The sequence below is a fragment of the Macaca nemestrina genome, chromosome 16 (genome assembly GCF_043159975.1).
Source record: "Macaca nemestrina isolate mMacNem1 chromosome 16, mMacNem.hap1, whole genome shotgun sequence".
NCBI classification, from domain to species: domain Eukaryota; kingdom Metazoa; phylum Chordata; class Mammalia; order Primates; family Cercopithecidae; genus Macaca; species Macaca nemestrina.
Genome location: NC_092140.1, coordinates 87,733,987 through 87,759,213, shown reverse-complemented (window position 1 = coordinate 87,759,213; position 25,227 = coordinate 87,733,987). Strand labels below are relative to the sequence as shown.

Genomic DNA, 25,227 nt, shown 5'->3' with positions numbered 1-25,227 from the left:
CATACCCCCATTGCCAATCCACAAGGATGCAACCAGGTTGTGCATTTCAAAAAAAGAGGTTCTAAATGAGTGAGACGATGTTTACTTTCAGCAAGAACCACTAGTTTACAATTTGATGTACATTGCCAGGAAAGATTTGCATTTTTAAGGCTAATCACTGAAACCAAAACAAGGAACAGCTCTAGACTTCTGGAACAAGGCTAAAAAGAGACTTTTGCCCTTGTATAAGCAGGGCCTCCTTCTCCTGTGGTTCTCAGTGTAGGAGGTGCCCTGGCGTGGGTTGAACCTGTGTCATTGTTCTGAAGATGTAAGGGCTATCAGTTAAGTGTCTAAATGGCATAACTTTGTGGACTCAGATTCTAGCTGATGTGGATGACCTGTCTTATAGGTTTCTGCCGATGTTCCTAAGTCCTCAGTTCCTGTTAAAAGGCAAGTTCTTAGTATATAATGAAAATGTATAAGCCTTAGTGGGTTAAACATGAGTGCTGGAGTCATCAAGTCAGTAGGATCAAGTACTAGATTCAGAAGCTGTGGATTGTCCAACACTCATATGGTTTCATGGGGGCTGGGGGAAGGTTATAAAAGCAAAGGTAGAGCATTATTCCCATTTTGCACTATGTAGTTGATGCCTATGTGTCGAAAGGATGTGTGTGATAAGGACAGGGAGGGATGGGAGCAGAGGTGGAGGATGTGAGGATGGTGAGGTTATATGGAGGGTGTGTGTGGAGTGTGAAAAGGAGCATGAAGCGTGTAGGAATGGTGTGCATACACATACACATATGTGTGCATGCACGTGTAGTCCCGGACACTACAGTAGGTGCCTGGACTTCCAGAACCTAAAAGTTTGGTGTTGAAAGCAAAAAGGAACTAGAGTGCTCTCTCCCTTTGGCTCACACTTCCTCAAAATAAAACTTGATGATGTTTAGGAGCAAGGAGTTTAGATTGAAACATGGTTTTCAATCCTAACCCAGCACTCGCTAGCTGAGGAACCTTGGCCATGTGATTTAGCCTCATAACATCACTTCCTTACCTGTAAAATAAAGATATTTCTTGGCATCCCTAAAGGGCTGAGCACAGTGTAATACAAAGACTGTCCAAAAATAATAACTTTTAAAAATTCTAGCCCATTTCTCAAAACTGATCCCAAAAGGAAATTGCACCATGGCAACGAAATAACCTCCCACAATGTAACTTTTGCAATTCATTTCTATTCTATGCCTTCTTTGTTTTTAACAGGTTATTTGGCAGGTGGGGGAGGGGATGTGGATAGAGTTCACAAACATTCTCGATTACCTGTGGCTCCTGGGACTAAGAACAGAGTGAAAACATGCAATCCCCAGGGTGGGGCTCCTCAGTGGTTTCAACCAACACAACCTTTCCAAGCATTCTCCCTTGTAAGTAAATAAGTTGACAGGAGCTGGCCGCTTTCATGTGCCCTGTCCCACCCTCTGACAATGGTGCAGGGAGGTGGAGAGTTGGCCACTCCCTGTAGGACATGCGGCAAGAGACCTGGACTGTGGGCTGAACGCAGTTTGCCTTGTGGCACAGGGGACAGGTCTGAGCCTAGAAGTTTCCATACTTCTTTTGTTCTTAACATCAAAATCAATCTGTTTTCAGCATTGTGGGGTTTGATTGCAACCATTGGAGTTTTAGCAAATAACTACTTCGGAGTTATAAAGCAAATATACAGTGTAAATATGAGGCCTATGTTACTTTATAAATTATCTGGAGCGCTTCATACAACAGTTAAAAAGTAATTCTGAAACATTAGTCACAGTCACCCAATGATTTCTTCTCATATTACCAGAAAGTTCCTGCTATAAAGTCAGAGACCACCACTAATTAATTATATAAGAATATTATAAAGTTGATTATGGTCTTAAAAATAAAAGTAATATACAGGTCTCATTTTTGCTTTTTTTTTTTTCTCCATATAGCCTCTAGAGCTTTTTCCTGCCAATACTCTTCCATCTGTGGAGTTACTGTTACATGAACAGTGTTGCAATTCTCTCCGTTTCTAACTGCTGGCTTCTCCATAGGAATAGACACCACTCTCTATGCAATAACTGGCTACCGCAAGAGGACCTCAGGCTTTATTTGGAAGCTTCTTGTGATTATCATAGCTGATCCCACCAATGCCCTCTAGTATATTCATGGGCAGAGGAAACACAATTGTAGAATTCTTCTCGGTGGCTACCGTGCTCAAGGTCTGCAGGTAGCGCAGCTGGAGAGCTATGGGAGACTCAGCTAGCACCATGGAGGCTGACTTCAGAGATTTGGAAGCATTCATTTCTCCTTCAGCTGCAAGGACCTGAAATGACAGAAAAAAATCGTTCAGAAATAAAACTTTACACTGTAACTAGTGCTTTCTTTTTCTGGGTCTGTATTGATACCCCTCTCCCCAGTCCCCATGTTGCCACATGTGTTTCATCTACTTCTTTGGCCAGGATAAGAGTTTCACTTCCTAACGTAATTAGAGAAATTCAACGAGGTTGCAGGAAGCAAGGAGTTATATTTTACAAATGACAGGTCCCTAGATTTTATTGTCAAACAAAAATAAAAGTACTCTCTTGAATACAAGTGAATACTTGGCACCTACCCTACTAATGCCTTGAAGCACTTTGGAGCCTCACTACTTGCTGTGTTCATTTTCAGAGACGTCTGAAATTTAAGGCCTCTAACTGACGTTTTTATCATTTTTACTTATCTTAGATGTTTTTAAGTTCATTCTGTTGCCACTTTGGTGTCATTCTTACAAACCGAGAATTGTTTCTAGTTCTCTTGGCTCTGGATTACAAGTAGCAATAAGTGCCAGCCTTGTAACACTGGCAATCTCTTAAGTACATCACTCTTTCGAGCTCTCAGACTGTCCAAGAGTGATTCAGCTGCCCTATCTGTGGCCATCTACCCAGGTGAAAAAGTGATCTCTCTTCTCTCGTTGCCGAGTCCCTTCTTGGAAGCTGCTGGAGCTTAGCAGATAAACCAGAGATGAGTCAGAAATGAGTCAAAGAAACGCCTTCATCAGCTAACAGGTAAGTTTCCAAAGAGGATACCCACAGGCTTGAAAGCCCAGTTGGTTTCTGATACTTCAGGAAAGCCATCCACACAGGCCTGAAAGCCAGAATCTCAACAGATTCAAGGACATTCAGAGCCAGGGTACACTTCCCTTTTGTAATTCTTACCTGGATTGTATTTAATTGCCCCCTTTTATTCCAGCAACATTTAATATATAAGAACAACGATGCGCAAAAGACAGGTTCCATGTTGGCTACATTTAAGTCACCAGCTTTATGAAAATATAGGTTTCTTAGCCCACACGAGACTGCTTCAAGCCTGGGTTTGAATAAGGCTTGGAAATTGGTATTCTGTTTTGTTTTGTTAAATTCTCCCCAGGGAACACTGACATGCGGCTGGAGTTGGGACCTACTTGGCTAAGTCACTCAGTATGTTACTGAGCGTCCTCTTAACGCAAGACCTGCTACCAAACTTCCTCAAGGTGCAGTAAGCTGCTGGTTACCTTTTAATTCAGGGAAAATTCTCAGTAAAACTGGGAAAAGAAACCCCTTTCTTATGAAGATAATTGAGAGACCCAATCTTCGGTTCAAGTCCTATCCTTGTTGGCCCCAATGCTAGGCGGTTCTCCCTCCATGTGTGAACTGCACAGCCCTCACCTTGGCTCTGGCTTCCCGGGCGGCCTCAGCCTCAGCTGCCATGGATCTCTGCAACTGCACGGGAATCCGAACATCTTTGATTTCCACTCGGGCCACCCGGATCCCCCACAGGTCAGTGGCATCATCAAGTAAAGTCTGTTTCCAAATCAAAAGAAAAGACTAATAAGAAAGACAGGTGATATGATGTACGTTTCTGTTATGTTTTATACTTGCAAGATACATTTTTCTTTTTTTTGTTGTTGTTGCATTTACAGCATTTGGAGTGAGACAATTTGGGAAGAGAATAAGAGTTAACCTTATTGATCATTTTCTGGACTTTAAAGTGAATCTCATGGCAGACCTTTTAGTGGGTGTCCATCAGCAGGATCTACCCCAAAACCATTCCCAAGGAGGTATATGAGATCCGTCTAGATTTGAGCAAATATCCCAAATTTGCTTGTCACTGGTATCAAGCAGACAGCAATGAATGGGTTTCTTAGACAGACCTGGATTTTGCCTTGGCTCTGCCATTTGCAGTTGTGAATCATCAGGACAGTTTCTGAACTTATCTGGCTCTCAGTTTTCTTACCTATAAAAGGTTTTCTTTCAGGACTGTTATTAGATTTGGAGACAATGCATATAAGATCTCTCTCAGTACCTAACAATGATTCAGTGCATACTATTATTGGGTCCTTTTCAAGATATTATTTATCTCACGCTGTTTAACTTCTGCTCTATGGCCAGCTTTAAAGAAGAAGCAAGGCATATTTTTCGAGGCAGAAGCAATAAATGCAAAGATACGCTTGTCTTTGTAAAAGCTTAAAACCATTGAAGATATCTTGCTGGTCATCCTGGAGAAGATGAATGTCTTGAGAAATGGTAGGATCAGAAGGATAGCTCCCCTAAAGGGGTGGGGGCAGAGATCTCTGCTACCAAACAGCAAGAGATCCCTCCCTTGCCTTTCTGGGATCCCTGCAGGACACTGAGAGATAGTGACACCTCACAAGAAGTCAGTGACCTGGCTGTGGATGGGATACCTTTGAGTTGTTAAATTCATGGGTCACATATAAACAATATGGAGAATTATCATGCAGAACTCATACGGCCTCATAAAAGCTTGGGATCTTTCCTCTACCTCAGGGACTAGAGGAGAGGCCAAGAAGAACCAAAGTTGAATGTCTTTATATAATTAACTTACAGAAAAGAAGCTCAGAATCCAATTGATCTAAGAAAATAGGCCGGGCGCGGTGGCTCAAGCCTGTCATCCCAGCACTTTGGGAGGCCGAGACGGGCGGATCACGAGGTCAGGAGATCGAGACCATCCTGGCTAACCCGGTGAAACCCCGTCTCTACTAAAAAATACAAAAAACTAGCCGGGCGAGGTGGCCGGCGCCTGTAGTCCCAGCTACTCGGGAGGCTGAGGCAGGAGAATGGCGTAAAACCCAGGAGGCGGAGCTTGCAGTGAGCTGAGATCTGGCCACTGCACTCCAGCCTGGGCGACAGAGCGAGACTCCATCTCAAAAAAAGAAAATACAGAAGTATTCTTGTTCATAAACTCATGTGTGTAAGAGATGAGATCGATAGCTGTTACATCTTCATTGATATTATAATTATCATTACTATTAATGTTGTTAGTGATATTGATGGTATGGTGTAAGAATTTCTAGAGATGACAGGTCTATGGTGTCTCAATTGAATTTAACTTTCACACTATTTAAATATATAGGCTACCTGAGAAATGGCTGCACTCCTGGAGTAATCTAAGCTAAAAATAAATCTGATCTCTAACTTCTTCAGAAAAGACTACTGGTAAGATGTTAATTCGTAATTTTGAATTCCAAAGAAAATGGATAAGGGGCACAATTTCAGCAACTGCCTTCTTGCACTCAGATATTTAAATATATTTCTTGTGGTAACAGGTGAGTGAAATCACAACGGAAGCTCACCTCTAGAGCAGTTGTCTGTGTGTGAGTGTGTGCAAGCATGCATGTGGTGGGGATGTTTTGAACTGCTGATATTTCATCATCACTAATAATTAAAATCAATGAGTTAAAGATATAGGCTATTAGCTCATGGTATCTTCACCTGGATGCTATGGGCGATCTCTTCTCGTCCAGCTAAAATCTGGGACAAGGTCTGTGTCCCTAAGACATTCCTCAGAGTGGTTTGAGCCAGCAGAAATGTTGCTTGATGGACATTGTTGACATTAGCCACTGCCGAGACAGCACTATAGACTCTGTAATAGACAACTCCATCTACCTGAGTAGTCACGGAGTCTCTGGTGAGGATCTGTCGAGTAAGAACAGGGCAAAATCACTTATTTATGACTTTCACCACTGCTGACAAAGTGACAGCCAGCCCAAGAGCCATCCTCCACAGAAGGAGAGCAGTAACGACAACTCATGCTATAGTCACCTAAAACCTGTTCTGACTTGGACAGAATATCTTCCCAGCTGATACGCAATTCCTCTAAAGCTGTCATTATACTTACCCCTGTGACTTCATCTTTAAGAAGCTTTACATCCTATAGGCAGAAACCCTTGACTTGACATCCTAAGAACAGGCCCTTCCATTTTAAATGTAACAGTACAGCCCTTCTGTCATTCTATTATCTTCAATTTTCTAAGCAGAGGTAGAACACTTGTTTCCCTGATACCTGTACTCTTTGGTTTTCAGTTTTTATCAGACTTGAAGCAGTGTATCTTAGAAAACATAGATGGCACCAGAGACCATGTAAAGAAAAATCGATTCAGCTCTATGGAGAGGTTCAGCATCAATCATTCTGAATAATGTGACAGAATGTTTTGGAGCAAGTGAGAGATTTCTGGGTATACTAGGGAAGCAGAACCTAGAACTGTCCATTACAGAGCCAGAAAAGTCCCTATTAAAGGTCACTAAGCATCCCAACCTCTCCTGACTACAGCTGAATTCTCTTTTTTTTTTTTTTTTTTTTGAGACGGAGTCTGGCTTCGTCACCCAGACTGGAGCAGTGGCACAATCTCTGCTCACTGCAACCTCCGTCTCCCAGATTCAACTGATTCTCCTGCCTCGGTCTCCTGAGTAGCTGGGATTACAGGTGCATGCCACCATGCCCAGCTAATTTTTGTATTTTTAGTAGAGTCGGTGCTTCACCATGTTGGCCAGGCTGGTCTTGAACTCCTGACCTTAAGTAATCCGCCTGCCTCAGCCTCCCAAAGTGCTGGGATTACAGGCCTGAGCCACCACGTCTGACCCGGGGCTGAATTCAAAAGTATTCTGCAGTTCCTAAGTGACATGAAGACACCATGTTTGAGTCCTGGTTGAGTTTCCTGAACCAGACAGAAGAAAACTAACATATATTTATAAATGTGGATTTTCTGTCTTCTTATCACCATTGCCCTCCCATATCCTAGGTCCTGCATTTCTTTTCCTCTAACCTGAACCACTTTGGTTATGAGAGGGTGACATGATAATTAGTAACTCTGTTCCTCTTCCCTATTGCTGAGTTACTGTTCTGGTCATTTACTTGTAGTACTTCAAGAATTAAAAGACTTATGTGGGCTGGGTGCAGTGGCTCAGGCCTGTTATCACTGCACTTTGGGAGGCCGAAGCGGGAGGATTACCTGAGGTCAGGAGTTCGAGAGACCCGTCTGGCTAAGTTGGTGAAACCCTGTCTCCACTAAAAATACAAAACTTAGCTGGGTGCGGTCACAGGCATCTATAATCCCAGCTACTTGGGAGAATCGCTTGAACCCGGGAGGTTGCAATGAGCCGAGATTGCACCACTGCACTCTAGCCTGGGCGACAAGGATGAAACTCTGTCTCAAAAAAAAAAAAAAAAAAAAAAGACTTATGTGAAATACAAACACGAGTGGGCCCTGACAGCCTCTCCTCTGTCCTTATGCCTGCCCCTCTATCGCACCCAAACACAGAAATAATTTAAAGTCAAAAGCAAATGGTACTCATGTGGATATTATGAAAAATTGTTCGGAGAGGGTGATAGAGAGAGTGGAATCAAAAACAGCCACTGCCATCCATCTGCCCTCTGTCAGATTCTATTCAGCTGTTTTATACAGTGTCTGTCTGTCTCTTTCAAGCTTCTGCTCTGTCATTCTCCATCTCAGCTTTCCTGCTGACTAGTTCTCTGCTGTCAGGCTTTCTCACACCAGGCCAATTCTAAGTCTCCTTGCTCTTGGCTTCATTCTCATTTGGCAAAACAAATTCTTGGTAGTTTCAGGAACCACCACGGGCAATTCAAGTAGGTCTCTGGGGGTACTCAGCTCACCTCCTCTCCTGTAGTTTAAAAGTGTACTATAAAGTTGTAATTGTCCGTACAATAGGGAAAATACACCTTTAATTTCGAGCGACATATCCTTAATCAGTACTACCTCTTGTGGAGGAATGTTGCAAGTAATTGTTCGGAGGTCAACTTTGACAAACACATCTATGCATGGCAGAACCAGGATCAAACCTATGAGAAAAAAAAAAATCAGTTTAAAATGTTGCTCTATTGCAAATAACTACAAGTAGTCTCATAGCAGTGTGGTGCATCACTTACATGGGGCGATACATGTTTCTCAGATGATCTTCAGTATGAACACGTGAAACTCTGAGAAAAATGATTTCATCCTCTAAGTCAGTGACTAAGGAAAAGTAATTTCCTGGGAAGTAAAGTCTTTTGGTAAGAAGCTAAAGATCCCTGACATTTAATTTTGGTTTTTGTTTTTAAAACAATCTGCTTCTACCCAAGTGTTTACTTTGACATTAATTGAAAATAATATTCTGACCAATTGTGAAAAGCACCTTTGGGACAAGTGGGAAATTTGAACACAGAATGCAGATTAAAAGATTTGTTAAGGCCGGGCATGGTGGCTCATGCCTGTAATCCCAGCACTTTGGGAGCCCAGGGCGGGTGGATCATCTGAGGTCAGGAGTTCAAGACTAGCCTGGCCAACATGGCAAAACCCCATCTCTACTAAAAATTTTAAAAAAAATTTAAAAAATCAGCTGGGCACGGTCATGCGTGCCTGTAATCCCAGCTACTCGGGAGGCTGAGGAAGGAGATTCGCTTGAACCCAGGAGGCAGACGTTGAAGTGAGCTGAGATCGTGCCACTGCACTCCAGCCTGGGCAACAAGAGTGAAATTCTGTCTCAAAAAAAAAAGAAGAAGATATTAAGGTGTTCTAGTTCACTGTCCTGGTTGTGATAATGGCATGTGTCTTAGTCTGTTCAGGCTTCTGCAACAAAATACCATAAACTGGGTGGCTTAGAAACAACAGAAGCTTATTTCATATAGTTCTGGAGCCTGGAAAGTCCAAGATCAAGGTGCATATAGATACAGTGCCTTGTGAGGGCTCATTTCCAGGTGTATAGATGGTCATGTGGTATCCTGAAAGGGACAAGGCAGGTCTCTTAGACTTCCTTTACAAGGCCGCTCGTGAGGATGACTCCCTTATGATCTAATACCCCTCCCAGGGGCCCCATCTCCTAATATCATTACACTGGTGATTAGCTTCAACCTATGAATTTTGGGAGGACACAAATACTCAGACCACAGCAGCACGGTGTTAATAAAGTCCTTATCAGCTAGATGCATAGACTAAAGTGTTTACAGGTAAAATGACATGATCTGGTATTTTGTATTTGCTCTAAAGTACTCCACCAAAAAAATATTTTGGGAAGTAGTTTCCTTATAATAAAGATACTCACGTAACAGATTCAAGTAATAGACTTTTGACTTTGAATATCAGTGACTACCAACATTCTCAGTCAATTTAAATAGTAATGAAGGATTATTGAATTAAAATCTTCCCAGGGTCTCACATTCCTCTAAATCAATGTATTCCAGAATTAATAGTTTCTCCACAGCCCTGATCTGATTCATGTACAATAGCATTCTCCAGCTGTAAACACATCTACTTCTTTCTGATTTGTGGGGCATTAAGTTGGGGCTGGGTCAGGGAAGGATGGGCATAAGAAAGCTCATTAGAGGACCCTGGGAACTCTTAACATTACCCTGGTGAATGTCATTCTTTACTGTGAGAGTTACAAAGATTAGAACCACAAGGCATGTCGGCAAGATGGGGACACTAATCTGTTTCCATTAATCAAGAAGGCTTTGCACTATTGGTTTGTTTTCACAGCAGAAACCAGTTCTGGAGCCAAACACCACGCAAAGGGGTGGCAGTGTCCGCAAAATACGCTGCTAAAGTGCTTTATTTCTTTTGGCCTCTAAACCTTACTGCCATTTTTGGTGCCAGGTCACTGTGGTTAAAATCATGGACCTGAGAACTAGACAGAGTTAAGTCCCAACCCTACTACCTAGTAGCCTTGTGACTAGGGAAAACTCACCTAACACTTTGGTTACCTAATAGATATAAGCTGGTAGTGAAGATTAAGCCTGATTCAACATGATAATGAAATAAAGTACTAACCACAGCGCCAGGTATGTGTTAAATGCTCATGAAGTATCAGCTATTATTCAAGAATAATTTACAATTTATAAAAGTGGAAAGGTTTTCCATTAGCAATTTGGCTTGTTTCCCTCTTGTCCTTATGACATTCTGAGGTAACTCATTACCCCAGAGACAGGTATGACGAGAGTTGTTATCCTGAGACATTTAATGGTGAAATCTTCAGGGAAAATTCATTTAAAAGTGACATATTTTTCTCTAGAGGCCTCCAAGTTCTGGCTGTTCTGCTTCTCTTGGATCCAAAATTTATTTTAACTTATAATCTTAGCCCCACCAGGTGGAACAGAACCAGGAAGAAGTTAATCTTGGGCTGTTATAACTCAGTTGAATGATTCTTGCTTTGCCAAACTCACGAGAACATCTGTAAGTAGTTTTTACCTTCTTTTTCTTTAGGTCCTTTATGAAATTAGACAAGTAAGATTATGCTTGAAATGGTTGTTGGGTGTGGTGGCTCATGCCGGTAATCCAGGCACTTTGAGAGGCCGAGATGGGCAGATCAACTGAAATCAGGAGTTCAAGACCAGTCAGGCCAACATGGTGAAACCCCATCTCTACAAAAATACAAAAATTAGCCGGGCATGATAGTGGGTGCCTGTAATCCCAGCTGCTCGGGAGGCTGAGGCGAGAAAATCACTTGAACCTGGAAGGCAGAGGTTGCAGTGAGCTGAGATCACACCACTGCACTCCAGCCTGGGCAACAGAGCGAGACTCCATCTCAAAAAAAAAAAAAAAAAAAAAGGCCAAGAAGCCTCCTTCACAAGTTTCTCCTCTTGAAGTTTCCCATACTTTTTTATATATTAACAGATCCATGGCTTATGGCCAAGGGCAAAGCACACAGAGCATCGCGATGCTTAGGAAAGTTCCTACCCCAGAGACCTCCCAGTGGCAGAGAGAACAATTTATTCAAACAAGCCATAATGGGGGCAGAAAGCAAATGTTATCAGAGAAATATAGCTAGTAACAATTGCTTTTCCTGTGCCTTCTAAGACAGTGCTTTTGGTAGCCCCTCATTTCCAGAGTATTAGAATTAATCCTATGAAATTGCCATGTTTGGGAGTCAAAACAAAGTCAGCAATTTCCTATAGTTCAACTACATATATGCTCAGAGAAGTTACGAGCATTAAATCAATATCTTACTTCAGGGAGTTTTAGTACCTTATAGTTTTAGTATACACCCCAACCGCTGGCAAAAATAAGAAACAACAAATAAAACCACCTTCTTTTATAACATGACTATTTGGAATATTTTCTTTTTCAAGATGGTAAAGAAAGGATGGAAATAAACACTATACTATACTAGATGTTAGAAGGCCTGAAAGCTCATCTTTATTTCTAACTACAAGGATAATCTTAGATCATTCATCAAACTTATGTGGGCCTCATGTTTTTTATTTCAAAACCAAGGGATGTGGCAAAAGGCATCGTACAATGGTTTCCAGCTCTATCTTTCTATGCATCTACTTGCCATGAGAGGAAATTACCTTTTGCTTTTCACTTAGTCCTTTTCAAAGAGTGAGCATCAAACACCAGCTCTCAATATACTCTCGTTGAGTAACTTAATGGTCTACGTTGGCCATTTACTTTCCCTCTTATTCTTCTCACATTCTCCTGGTGGTCCTGGTAATAAGTGACATTCAGCCAATGTAACCAGAGCCACCCTTTGCTCACATTCATTGAATCTCTCAGAGGGAGAATTAGGAAGCCAGGCCAGATTTCCAGACTCTCAAACTGGTGGTTATTCCCACCAACTTGCATAAAAAGGTGGCATTCTTCTGTTGTACCAAAAGGCAAGAGAGCCAGCTTCCAGCAATTGTTCTTTGACTCTTCATAGGCACCACCAGGAAAAATATTGAAGGTGGTAGCAGTAGCATTAGGTGTCCCTGATCTTTGTCAGAGGCAGCCACAGCGTCATTCATACCTGGCCCCTTGGCTTTGTCAGCTTGGATGCGTCCCAGACGGAATACAACAGCACGTTCATACTCCTTAATGATCTAGGAGATTAAGGGAGAACGTTTAGTCCTAATGGTTTGTCAGTTCATATAGAGAGCCCAGTTTATGTCCCAGGGTGTTACCTTTAAGCACATCCATATGGAGATGGGGAAGGTAATGATCACCAACAGGAAAGAGAGGGAAAACAGGAGCCAGCCGCATACACCAAGCCGTTTATTGTTGACACCTAGGAAATGAGAAGGAAGCAAATCTGTAATCAATGTGGTTCTTTAAAAAGCCACCCAGCTGCATGGGTGTGGAACCTATCCAGACAACTGGCCAAGCCTGATGTGGCTGAATAGGAAACCTAAATCCATTTACACCATGAATGTAGTTACACACACACACACACACACACACTCAAATGTTTATTCAGGTTTTTAAAAATTAAAATGAACTTATTCCTTCCAAGAAAAAATCTCGTAACAATAAGCAGAAACAATTATTATTACATTTTATAGGGTTGCTATAGTTTATTATTCTCAAAACACATAAACCGTAGTTCTCAAAATATAATCTCTGGACCATCCACACCAGAATCATCAGATGTCTGGGTCCTGTGAATTCTCGAGGTAAAATTCAAAGCACCCTCTAAGGCAGGTAGGTAGGTACTATTATACCCAGAGGGACACAGTGTGGCACATGGAAAAATATCCTGAAAAGTCCCGAGGTATGAGTTTTTATGTGAGCTCTGTCACTTACCAATTCTAAAGCATTAGGATGGAAGACCACTCAGTCTCCGGGTTTCTGTTTCTTCATCTGTAGAATGGGGTTAGAAGTTACCCACCGTAGAGAATTTGATGAGGATTAAATAAGATTACTTTTATATGGCTCCTGGGGCATACATTAACATCTACAGTTTTAAACAGGTATTCTACTATTATTCCCATTTACAGATGAATATGTATTCCAGGGACTTGTTGTCAGATGTTGATATTTGCCATTTCTAACTTTTCATAAAAGTTTTGTTATATTGGCTCGTCACATAAGATCTCTGCTTGCTAATCACACATAATGACAGCAGGTGCATTTTGGCTTTATGAATATTGCTTTGCAATAGGATGAGACTGAGTTAAAATCCTACTTCAACCACCTAAAACTCTGTAGCATTAATTACATCAATTATATAATTTCTGATGTCTCTGGATTTTTTTTTTTTTTTTTCTGAGACGGAGTCTTGCTCTGTCACCCAGGCAGGAGTGCAGTGGCACAATCTGGGCTCACTGCAAGCTCTGCCTCCCAGGTTCACTCCATTCTCCTGCCTCAGCCTCCCAAGTAGCTGGGACTACAGGCGCCCGCCACCACAACCGGCTAATTTTTTGTATTTTTTAGTAGAGACGGGGTTTCACCATGTTAGCCAGGATCGTCTTGATCTCCTGACCTCGTGATCTACCCACCTCGGCCTCCCAAAATGCTGGGATTACAGGCGTGAGCCACTGCGCCCGGCCAGGGATTCTTGTTTGTAAAATAAGCAGGTCTGGCTGACTCTTAATTTAGCATTCTTTATAGTCACCATTTTACCTCCTTTAATTATTTTTATTTTTTTGAGACAGAGTCTCATTCTGTCGCCCAGGCTGGAGTGCAGTGGCGCAATCTCGGCTCACTGCAACCTCCACCTCCCAGGTTCAAGCAATTATCCTGCCTCAGTCTCCTGAGTAGCTGGGATTACAGGCACCTGCCATCACGCGTGGCTAATTTTTGTATTTTTAGTAGAGAAGGGGTTTTGCCATGTTGGCCAGGCTGGTGTCGAACTCCTGACCTCAAGTCATCCTCCTGCCTTGGTCTCCCAAAGTGGTGGGATTACAGGCATGAGCCACTGCACCCGGCCCATTTTACCTAATTTTAAATCCTTGTTCCTCCTTATTCCGTTCTGCTTGACAACCACCCCCATTTTCATCCCCATTATCTCCTCCAGCTGATTTATATTCTCCATACACAAGCACTAGGACTAGATATCCCCAGCCAGCTCATTCCACAAACGCCATATACTGTCTCTATCTCAGTCAATGCCTTCACCATCCACCCTGTTGCCCAAGTTAGGCAGGTCATCATTTCCTCTTCCCTATCCAATTGCAGAAAGTCACTAAACCTAAATGACACTACCTCAAATCCATCCCCCGTTACCCATTTTACTGCTACTAATTTTTTGAGACCTGAGCCAAATTCATGAATATTTAGGAGAATTCTGGGCTTTTGCTCTTATAAACAACGCTTTGATGAATGTTTTTAAATGTGTGTTTTGGGGCACTTGTGTAGGATAAATCCCTAGTAGTAGAAGTGTTAGGTCATACAATTTTGATAGATGATAAATGCCTTTCAAAAAGTTTGTACCAACCTCCACTCTCACCAACAGCATAGACGTGCATATTCACACATGTCCTGTTCTCCTTAAATCATTCCAACCTTCTCAGTCGTTACATTCTGATAGGTGAAAATCACTACATTTTAGCTACATATTTCGTATTAAAAACTTTTGAGTACAAATGGCCTTTTATAGGCTCCAAATGCATATAAATATATATTCTGAACAATAAGGGCTTGCCTGAATACTCTGAAATTTAAATTTCTAAAATATCACCTCCCAAAACTTTGGACCCACATGGAGGTGAATCAAACTATCATTACACAAGATGGAAAGACACTTTATGCATTCTCATAGAATCTTTGTCAAATTTTATTAGTGCTTTTTTAGTATTCATGACAGAGCCTACAGATGTACATTCTCATTGAAAAAAAAAATTTAAGCAACACAACTAAAGTTCCCCGAAACCATCCTCTCCCTCAGTCCCGCTTTTATCTAGAGAAGTTCTATAGTTACTGGTTTGGTGTGTATTCTCCACAGACCCACTCCTATGTATTTACATACATATATCTACATTCAGAAAATATTGGCTTTGATTTATAAATTTTATTTTGTGATAAATGGCATTACACTGTACCCACATTTCTACTTTATATCATGTATAGATTTCTATGGCATTACCTACTCATCTACCTCATTCTTCTTTATTGTTGCATACTATTCCATCTTACACCTGTGTCTCAGTTTACTTACCATTCTCCTATTTATCATTAAGGTTATTTGCAATTTTGCCTATACAGACACAGCTGTAATAGCTGTGCTTATACATATCTCACTGGGCTAATATGCACCTTTATAAAATCTTGGTAAAACTATTGTGAAGGCAGCACAGTTCCTGCCACGTTTGGGGTATTTCCTCCCTCCTGGCACTGCAATATTTGGTATTCAGAAACCTTGGGGTGTTCTGGGGCTATGACTAGCAGCACAGCATGCACTGGCAGCTGGGGCTCCAACAGGACACCAACTGTGCTTAATGCCCGGAGCCAAGCCCTGGACATTTCCAAAGTAGACACAGCTTTAACACCAGCTGCATAAGCAAGTGTTCGTCACGGAGAAAATCGCACTGACCTACAAGCTCGCCTCTAGAGTTCCATCAAGCCCTTGCATCATTACATGTGCACATGAGGCTCAGCTCCATTAGGTAATAGACATGCTGCCAGAGACAAGAGAAGAGAATGTGACCATTCTTCCAAGAGTTACACGGGAGCATTAGAATCACCCAGGCCGTGGCTTCTGGCAGAATTGGTGGAGCCTGCGGTCTCATTAGCTGCCAGTTAAAGTGGAGCTGTGAGTGCTGCTGTCACCTTCCCTGCAGGCTCCCAGCTCAGCCTTGGGAGCATGCACAGCCGGGAATGAGACCACACAGAGCAACTCTTCCTGGCAGCCTGTCTCTCTCCCCACTCGCTCCCACAGTTGAAACTAGGATGCTATACTGAGAACAGTGTTTGAAGATCACAATTCTGACTGAAGGGATATGCTGGGATTGTATTATTAAATACAAAGATCTTCAGAAATCGCCCTACTTCAAGCTATACAAGGCCCTGAGGGGATGATGGAAGAAAAAGGGGCTGCACAACACCTTTGTTGGTCACTAAGTGACGACCACATTTGATCGTCTGTTTGAACCCAATCCACAAACGTGTGTATTCTCTGGACAACTGTCACATAACCATAAAGCCACCATCATATGCCTACTTCCTAGTAGAGAAATGGATTTTGCTGCCCCCAACACGTTGCCCCTGGTTTTTTCATTCATTTAACAAATATTTTATCAATTCTATGCCGAAGGCTGTGCTGGAGAATAAAATGGGAAACATGCCTCCAAGAGTTCCAATCTATTAAACTCTTTTTCTACTACAATGCTGTGGTGTTTCTTTATGCAGAGGGCAGGATTTTTTCCCTCAGGCGGTTACGGAAACAACAGAAACAGATATGATACCAGGTTAATTACTCTGCTGCACTTACTTCTAGGAAGTCTGCAGCTGGTGAAACGTGTGGAGACTGCCCCCTGTGTGCAGCTGTGACAACAGCAGCAAAATATTTCATCAATACCTTCCTTTCAATCTGCAAAGAAAAAGGTAGAGCCATAAGCTATGAAAGCTGAGGCCCAGAGCCACTGACAAGAGGAGAGGCACCCATTAACTTCAGCTGGAAGGACTTAAGATGTAACCAAGGCCAACCCTTCATTTTGCAACCAGAGAACTTCATGGTTTATTTAGTGTTGCCTCCATCATCTTAATCTCTCATTAGGTAAGGTGACACCCACAAATTCCACAAACTGACAGTGGTGGTGTCTACCTTTACTGACTTAGGGAGTGAGGCAAAGCCAAGGTTCACTGGTAGAGGCACATCCTCAGGGCATTATTCCTGGTGCTTAGATACAGCTCTTTCCACCAGGGGAGGCTTAAATACCCTTTAGAACCAGGGCCAAACACTCAAGGCGAGATTGGCTACGTGTGTGAGCCGGGAAGTAGGAGAGAATGTTCTGTATCACTACCCCCACTTAAATGATACTAGAAACAGGAATGAATTATACTCAATAAAACAGGCTAGGTGACTTGGTTGTTTATTTCTCAACTTCAGCTTGGTCAACAGTATTTAAATATTAGATTAATACTACCTACAATATTTTATCTCAAGTCTGTGTTATCACAGTCTTAGTTTCTTAGCAGAAATAACTGTTTAAGTATTATGACATGATTTTAAACAATCAAAATAGGATGATGTACATTACACATCACAAAAATGAAAGTCAAAACCACCATTAGATTCCAGTACACAGCTACCAGAATAGCAAACATTAAAGACTGGCAAAACCATGTTTAGCAAAGTTGAGGAGCAACTGGAGTGCTCAGATGTGCTGTTGGAAGTTAAGTTGATACAATCACCTCAAAAACTATTTGGAAGTGTCTACTAAAGCTAAACAGGTACCTACTTTATGACTCAGTATTCAATTTCCAACTAACACCTGAGAGCAATGACTACTGATGATAGTGAAAAATATGTTCAACAATGTTCATTGCCATTTTATTCACAGAAGCCAAGATATGAAGTTCGCCCAAATCCATCAACAGTAGAATGGATAAATGAAGTTGTGGTATATTCATATTCAAAGGAATATTACTTAGCAAGAAAAAAAGACAAAACTACTGCTGTATGTAAAATATGGATGAATCTCAGAGATATAATAGTGGGCAAAAAACCTTAAAGCGAATCTCAGCTTGACTAAACTTTAGATGGGCTTCTTCCTGACTCTAGGCCCCTAATCTCCCTTTTCTTAGGGCATTTTCTTAAATAAAAAATTAAATAAAACAAAAACAACAAAAACAAAATTGTCATTATAAATTCTTTTTTCTTTGTTTTTAAAATATGTTTATTTTGTATTGTTTCATTAATGGGATATACTAGCTTATATAAACTCTTTCTCTGCCTCTTTGTGATTTAAATCTTTTGAAAAGCCTCTTGCCAGTTTCACAACCCACGACTAAATTTCTCAAGGTCTCAGGAGCTAGCCTTTGGAATATAAACATCAAAGAAAGTAGCACCCCTATCTGTTTCTGTGGGAAGTAAAAGTCTAACTTCAGTGGGCACCTTTCTCTGAGTTGTGAAACTACCTTGTGAAAAGAAAATAAATATTGGGACCCCAAACTCCTTAAGCCAAAGTGAAACGTCAAGCTGGGAACTGAGTCACAAAAATCTGCCTCCTCTTTTTGGTTCCTGAGTAAGATGGTTACAAGATGAAAAGCTACACCCCTCCCCCATATTTTTGCCCTCAAGGAAATTCCTACTGAGCTCCAAGATGTTTACCCTAAAGCATTTCTGTTAAAATTCACCATAGCAATGTAAATGGATAGCTTATCTTTACAGATGCATCACCCCTCTGTCCACCTGGCACAAATGCATATCTGATTGTTCCCCTGTCCCATTTATCTTTGTTACCTTATGTAAAATGCAGATTCCCTGGCCGGGCGCGGTGGCTCAAGCCTGTAATTCCAGCACTTTGGGAGGCCGAGGCGGGTGGATCACGAGGTCAGGAAATCGAGACCATCCTGGCTAACACGGTGAAACCCCGTCTCTACTAAAAATACAGAAAACTAGCCAGGCGTGGTGGCGGGCGCCTGTAGTCCCAGCTACTCAGAGGCTGAGGCAGGAGAATGGCGTGAACCCGGGAGGCGGAGCTTGCAGTGAGCTGAGATCCGGCCACTGCACTCCAGCTCGGAAAAAAAAAAAAAAAAAGCAGATTCCCTGAATTTTCCCCTATCTGTCTGTTACCTTATATAAAAATTCAGATTCACTGAGCCAGACACAGGCATGAGTGACTGATTATTTCCCCCCTACTCCTCTCTTACATGAAAATTGTGTACTTCTCAACACCCCACTCTTTCCTCTTTAAATTCGGAGCCCTCAAAATCATCTTCAGAGAAAGGCTTAAACCCACTATTAGGCTTAAACCCACTATTTGACTTAAGAATATACACCTTGCCAACACAATCAAAGCCCCATTGAGTGTCCCTCTTCATGCCCTGGAGGCATTGTCCCCTACAATGATGGCGATGGGATGCTGAATCCCATCGCCATCACCCCAAAGCAGGAGCAACCGCAAGGCTGCCACTCAGAGCCCAGGCTTCACACATGGGCTCTTTGCACATTCGTAATTTGTTTTTCAAGTAGCAGGACTTTTGATGGTCTTTCAGTATGGGTCTAGGTGATCCAGATGAGGGAGTCAAGCTATGTGCTAACATCACATGAATACCCGCTGCAGTAGAGAAAGTAACCTAGGTCCTCACACATCTTGTCCCTTCGCACAGGTCTTTGTGTTCCTCAGCCCCCTTCTGCATCCCACATTTTCCTCAGCAGGGCTCAGCTCAAACATCCCCTTCTTTTCCAGGAAGATTTTTCTCTGTCACCCTCACCTTTGGGTGCTCCTCTTTTGAGTTTGTAATACAGTCACATACCACGTAATGATGTTTCAGTCCATGATGGACCACATATACGATGGTGGTCCCATAAGATTATCATAGTGTGTTCTTATTTTTATTGTACCTTTTCTATGTTTAGATATACAAATACCACAGTGTCACAACTGCTTACAGTATTCAGTACAGCGACATGCTGTACAGGTGTGTAGGCTAGGAGCCATAGGCTGTACCCTATAGCCCAGGAGTACAGTAGGCTGTACCACTGAGGTTTGTGTAGGTACACTCTATGATGTTCTCACAATGACGAAATCACCTGACAACGTATTTCTCGGAGTGGATCCTCATTGTTAAGCGGCACACGATTGTACACCCTCTATCATAACTTTTTTTATAGGACCTTGTAATTTTTAGTAACTTTTGTGTCTTCCCCATAATTTTTTAGTGCTCTGAGAGCAGGTATTTTATTTTTTGTCTCCACCTCCTGCTTCACAGAGGATGCTGAATGGATGCAGGGCATACTTTTAAGTGCTTTGAAGTACAGGATCGGGGCGATGTTCAGCAACATAAGAGAATTCCTGATCTGTTGGAAAGTCCTTGTATAGAAACCATGGTTCATCAGACAAGATTCCATTTTCTCTCAAAAAAGTCAATAAACCAAAGAACCATATGTCCTTGCATTTTTCTCCATACATTCTACCTGACTGTACCTTCACTCACACATCATTTCTAGAAGAAAACAGGGCTGGGCACGGTGGCTCACGCCTGTAATCCCAGCACTTTGGGAGGCCAAGGCAGGTGGATTACCTGAGGTCAGGAGTCTGAGACCGGCCTGGCCAACATGGTGAAACCCCATCTCTACTAACAATACAAAAATTAGCTGGGTGTGGTGGCACACGCCTGTAATCCCAGCTGCTCAAAAGGCTGAGGTGGGACAATCGCTTGAAACCGGGAGGCAGAGTTTGCAATGAGCCAAGATTGTGCTACTGCACTCCAACCTGGGAAACCGAGCGAGACTTTGTCTAAAAAGAAGAAGGAGAAGGAGAAGGGGAAATGTTTTCCTTGCATCATTCTTCTTTCTCCCAATTCTCCCATGCTTTCAGTTCTCTCTGTTTGAAATAACAGCACTGCCAACAACAACAAATAAAAATACTTCATCCTTGAGGTTTATGTCCAAAGTCCCATTACAATGTTATTTATTACAGTGGTAAATGAAAACTACCCTGAAAATATAACAGTGGAGGAATAATTAAGCAAACTATGATACATCTACACAATGTCATATTATGTATATATTTTTAAGTTTATAAAAGCATGAGAAAATAATTATGGTATGATGTTAAAAAAACAAATAGTAAAATGCAAAATTATAGGGACAGTAGAATCACAATTATATAGAAGTATATGTATAGAATAGAAAAAATATTGGAAAAAAATTAACCAAAATATTATCAATGGCTCCCTCCTTCCTTCCTTCCTTCCTCCTTCTTTTCCTTCCTTCCTTCCTTTCTTCCTCCCTTCTTTCCTTCCTTTCTTTCTTCCTTTCTTCCTTTCTTTCCTTCCTTCCTTTCTTTCCTTCCTTCCTTTCTTCCTTTCTTTCCTTCCTTCCTTCCTTCCTTCTTTCTTTCTTTCAACAGGGTCTCGCTCTATCCCCCAGCATCTATTTCTAAATAATGGAAATATAAGTGCTTTTCATTGTTCTGAGTTTTCTTTGTTTTTGATATATTTACCTGTTTTTTTGTTTGTTTGTTTTTTGGTTTGTTTGTTTTTTTGAAATGGAGTCTCACTCTGTTGCCCCTGGACATGATCTTGACTCACTGCCATCTCTGCCTCCCGGATTCAAGTGATTCTCCTCCCTCCCATTAGCGGGGATAACAGACGGGCACCACCACACCCGGCTAATTTTTTTACTTTTGGTAGAAACAAGGTTTCACCGTATTGGCCAGGCTGGTCTCGAACTCCTGACTTCAGGTGATCCATTTGCCTTGGCCTCCCAAAGTGCTGAGATTGCAGGCATAAGCCACTATACCCAGCCTATATTTACCATTTTTAAAAGTAAAATTTAAAATAAATAATCATGTCAAATTTTACAAAAAGGAAGTGCTTTGCATTATCAGAGCAGGGAAGACCAAATGCTTCCCAGAGGAAAAATTAAAAGTATGTGGAATGAGAACAATCACCTTTCCTGAGCTTGGGGATGAGTGTTAACCATTCTATCTCCCTTTCGGTGTTCATTTCCAATCCTGTGAAGACACAGTCAGCAAAATAGAACTTCAGCAGCTTTCTGGTTCTCTCTCTAGAGAATGAAGGACTTTGATTATCAAAGATGAAATCTAAAGTAAAACACGAGGGGTAAACATTATCTTTTCATCCCCTGTAATTCATCTTCCCTCCTTCCTTTTTCTCTATGCACACAGCTGGCATTAAGGAACACTTTTAAGGAAAGTGCAGAATTGCTGAGAAGGAATATAGTCCTACAAAAAATGCTCTCTTAGCCTGGCAGCCAAGCCAGCTCACAAGAGCTGGTGTGGGTGCAAATCTTAAACCCAGCACAGACATAGACTAAGTACTAGAACTTCTGGGGATAGAGACTAGGAATCTGTATTTTAAGGAGCTCCCCAGGAAGATTCTTTTGCATGTTAATTTTGAGAAGAACTTCTAAGATTTCTGTGATTTAAATTCCAATTCACTTTAACTCTTAGAAAACAAAACAAATCAAAAAAGAATAAAGGGGAGGCAGAAGAGAATGTCAGAAGCTATTAAGTAGTGATGTGATAATAAATGTCTAAAAATTGGGCCCTTGAGAAAGGAAGAAAGTCTTAACTTATAGCATTTCCACAGTGTAAATATCACCTACCCATTCAGGTGATTCTAATCTACCCTTGTGGCGTCATGAGCTTGGAGTTAGAAACAGAGGCACACAAGTGGCTTTCAAAAGCTGGTCCAGGCCTGGCCCAGTGGCTCATGCCTGTAATCCTAGCACTTTGAGAGGCTGAGGCTGGAGGGTCGCTTAAGCCCAAAAGTTCGAGACCAGCCTGGGCAATATGACGAAACCAGATTTCTATTAAAAAAATACAAAAATTAGCCAGGCATGGTGGTGCGTACCTGTAGTCCCAGCTACTCAGGAGGCTGAGGTTGCAGTGAGTTGAGATTGCACCACTCCACTCTAGCCTGAGAGACAGAGAAAGACTCCATCTCTAAACATAAAAGAAAGAAAGTGTGCCAGCAGCACACTCTCACATAACGCTCCTGCTGGAAAGGACAACAAGGGCTCAGTTATTTACATATTAAATAATTTCCTCACCATTTGTGAAGGGAAATGTCTATAATGCTTACAGGACTGAATAACACTGGCTCAATATATATATAAAGATTTTAAATATATATATTACATATACTATATTATATAGCGTATATTTTATATATTATATATTGAAATTTTATATATTTAGTATCAAACGTATCATTAAAAAGGTAAAAAATAAGTGACAACTGGAAAAATATATTTGTCATTATGTGCTGTCAAGTATCAAGTATTCATAAGTACATATTATAAATTATATATAATATAATATAAATTATTTATATAATATATAATATATAATTATATATTATATTTTATTTAATATATAATATAATTATGTATTATATTTTATTTAATATATAATATATAATATAATTATGTATTATATTTTATTTATTTATGTATTATATATTATATATTATATATTATATTTTATTTAATATATAATATAATTATGTATATATTTTATTAAATATATTTATTATATTTTATTTATATTTTATTTATATTATAGCATATATAATTATATTATATATTATATTTATATTATATATAAAATAGTATATAATATACAATTATATATACTATATTACATGTGTATTATATATTATATAAGATACATCTTATATAATATATGTTATATTGTATAATATATATATTTTATATATATCTGAGTTGCAAGGGCAAACTTAGTCCACAAATCTTGGAGAATGGTCCACACTGCATCTCTCCTAAGAAACTACAAAAGCACAGGAAATCAGACATTGCAAAATATAAGCCCCATTCTGTTCATTCTGTGATAGTGCCAGTTTTTCATATTCAAAAATCGAAACCAAGAAAACTCATGAGTACTTTCAAGTATCTCACTGATGATACAGCTTCAGTCACGCCATCCACCGAGTTGATGTCTTGACCTGTTAAAATGGAAACTAAATGTCTCATGAAAGATAAATAAGGGGAAGCGAGACCTCCCGCTTGCATTTCCAGATGTTATTTACTGCCTTCAAGCTTATCAAGGTTTCCATGCCTACTTCAAAAGAAAACTTTCGTTTCCAATTCACGTAAATGTCTCTAAATGTATACTTTTTCCTTTTTCTTTCTTTCTTTATTCCTTTTTATTTTTCTTCTTTTTAAGGCAGGGTCTCGCTCTGTCACTCAGGCTGGAATGCAGTGGTGCAATCTCAGCTCACTGAAGCCAAAACCTCCTGGGCTCAAGTAATCCTCCCATCTCAGTCTCCCACTTAGCCACAGACATGTGCCACCACACCTGACTAAATTTTGTATTTTTTGTAGAGATGGAGTTTTGCCATGTTGCCCAGGCTGGTCTCGAACTCCTGAGCTCAAGTGAGCTGCCTGCCTTGGCCTCCTAACGTGCTGGTGTTACAGGCATGCACCAGGGCACGCAGCCTAGTTTTTTCTTTTATGTTTTAATAATGCCAAATGTGTTCTCTATTTCTAACATGTACTATGGCTTTTTGGCAACTTAAGGTATAGAGCACAGGTTAGGTCATACACACACACATGCACACGCACACCATCATCACACACACACACCATCATCATAATCACTTTCTGGGCAACTTTTTAAACTTTCCAAGGCTCAGTTTTCTCATTTGTAAAATGAGATTCTAAGAGGATCTACCTCAGGATTATTGTAAAATTTAAAGAGATAATGCAAGCAAAATGCTTTGTAACACATAATAGTCATTAGTATTAAGGATAGTAGTTGGTACTTATAAGTTAAGTTTTATTTTTCTCAACTTCTCTCTATTTATCAAACATGATGCAGCTCAAACCAACTTTTCTTTTTAATCTCAGCATCATCAGAAAATATTTGAAGTTGGAGAAAAGTCAGCCTCTTCAACATATCTTTGCTATTTAATACAAGAAGAAGAAATGCAAAGATAAACAACAATTTTATCAAAAATTGAATGAAAAATAAAGCAAGTTATAGGCTGCTGTTCCAGAAGCAAATGAATCAGCACAAGCAATGAATTCAAAATCCTGGGCTATAGATGAAATTGAAGTCAATTTCTGCAAATATGTCTCATACTCTATACCTCTCCATAATGCTACAACTCCTGCTTTGCCATAGATGTGAAAAACAAGCCTAAGACAGGAAAAAGGAACTTACCCACGAAGTTCTCTTTATCCTGCTTCTCGGGTGAAGACACCCTAGAATCCATCTGATTCTTGAGGAGCTTTTATACTTGGCAAGTTTTCATGGGTTTGGAGCTAAGTGTGAAGTCCAGGCAGCAACTCAGATGTGCTTGGGAGAGGGGAGAGGAGAAAATATGAGAGAGTGAAAGACATTCCTTCTCTTTAGTGAACTCCCTAAGGAGTAGTTTCCCTGGTGAGGGAAGCCTGATAACATAAACAAAAAGATTTCTTTTATGAGTTCAGATTGCCTTTGTTCATAGAGAAAACTTGAAAGAATACGACCATCTGGTGGTATTGCTTCCTGTAAAATATGACTGTGTAATTTTCTATAGCATTTATATTTCATAAAACACTTCTGTGCACCTTGTGTAATCTTGTGTGATCCCTGATTACA

At 40.7% G+C, this 25,227-nt stretch overlaps 1 protein-coding gene across 1 annotated transcript; it reads right to left on the bottom strand.

The window, feature by feature from the left end:
- Positions 1-1,188: 1,188 nt before the first annotated feature.
- Positions 1,189-25,017, bottom strand: LOC105463816 (stomatin like 3). Its single transcript, XM_071081700.1, has 7 exons — positions 24,808-25,017; positions 12,175-12,278; positions 12,021-12,093; positions 8,018-8,100; positions 5,736-5,939; positions 3,672-3,806; positions 1,189-2,311 (listed from the first exon to the last, which is right to left on the bottom strand). Exons 1-7 carry the CDS (start codon positions 24,857-24,859, stop codon positions 2,087-2,089), a joined length of 876 nt encoding a protein of 291 aa, XP_070937801.1. The 5' UTR covers positions 24,860-25,017; the 3' UTR covers positions 1,189-2,086.
- Between the last annotated feature and the right edge of the window lie 210 nt (positions 25,018-25,227).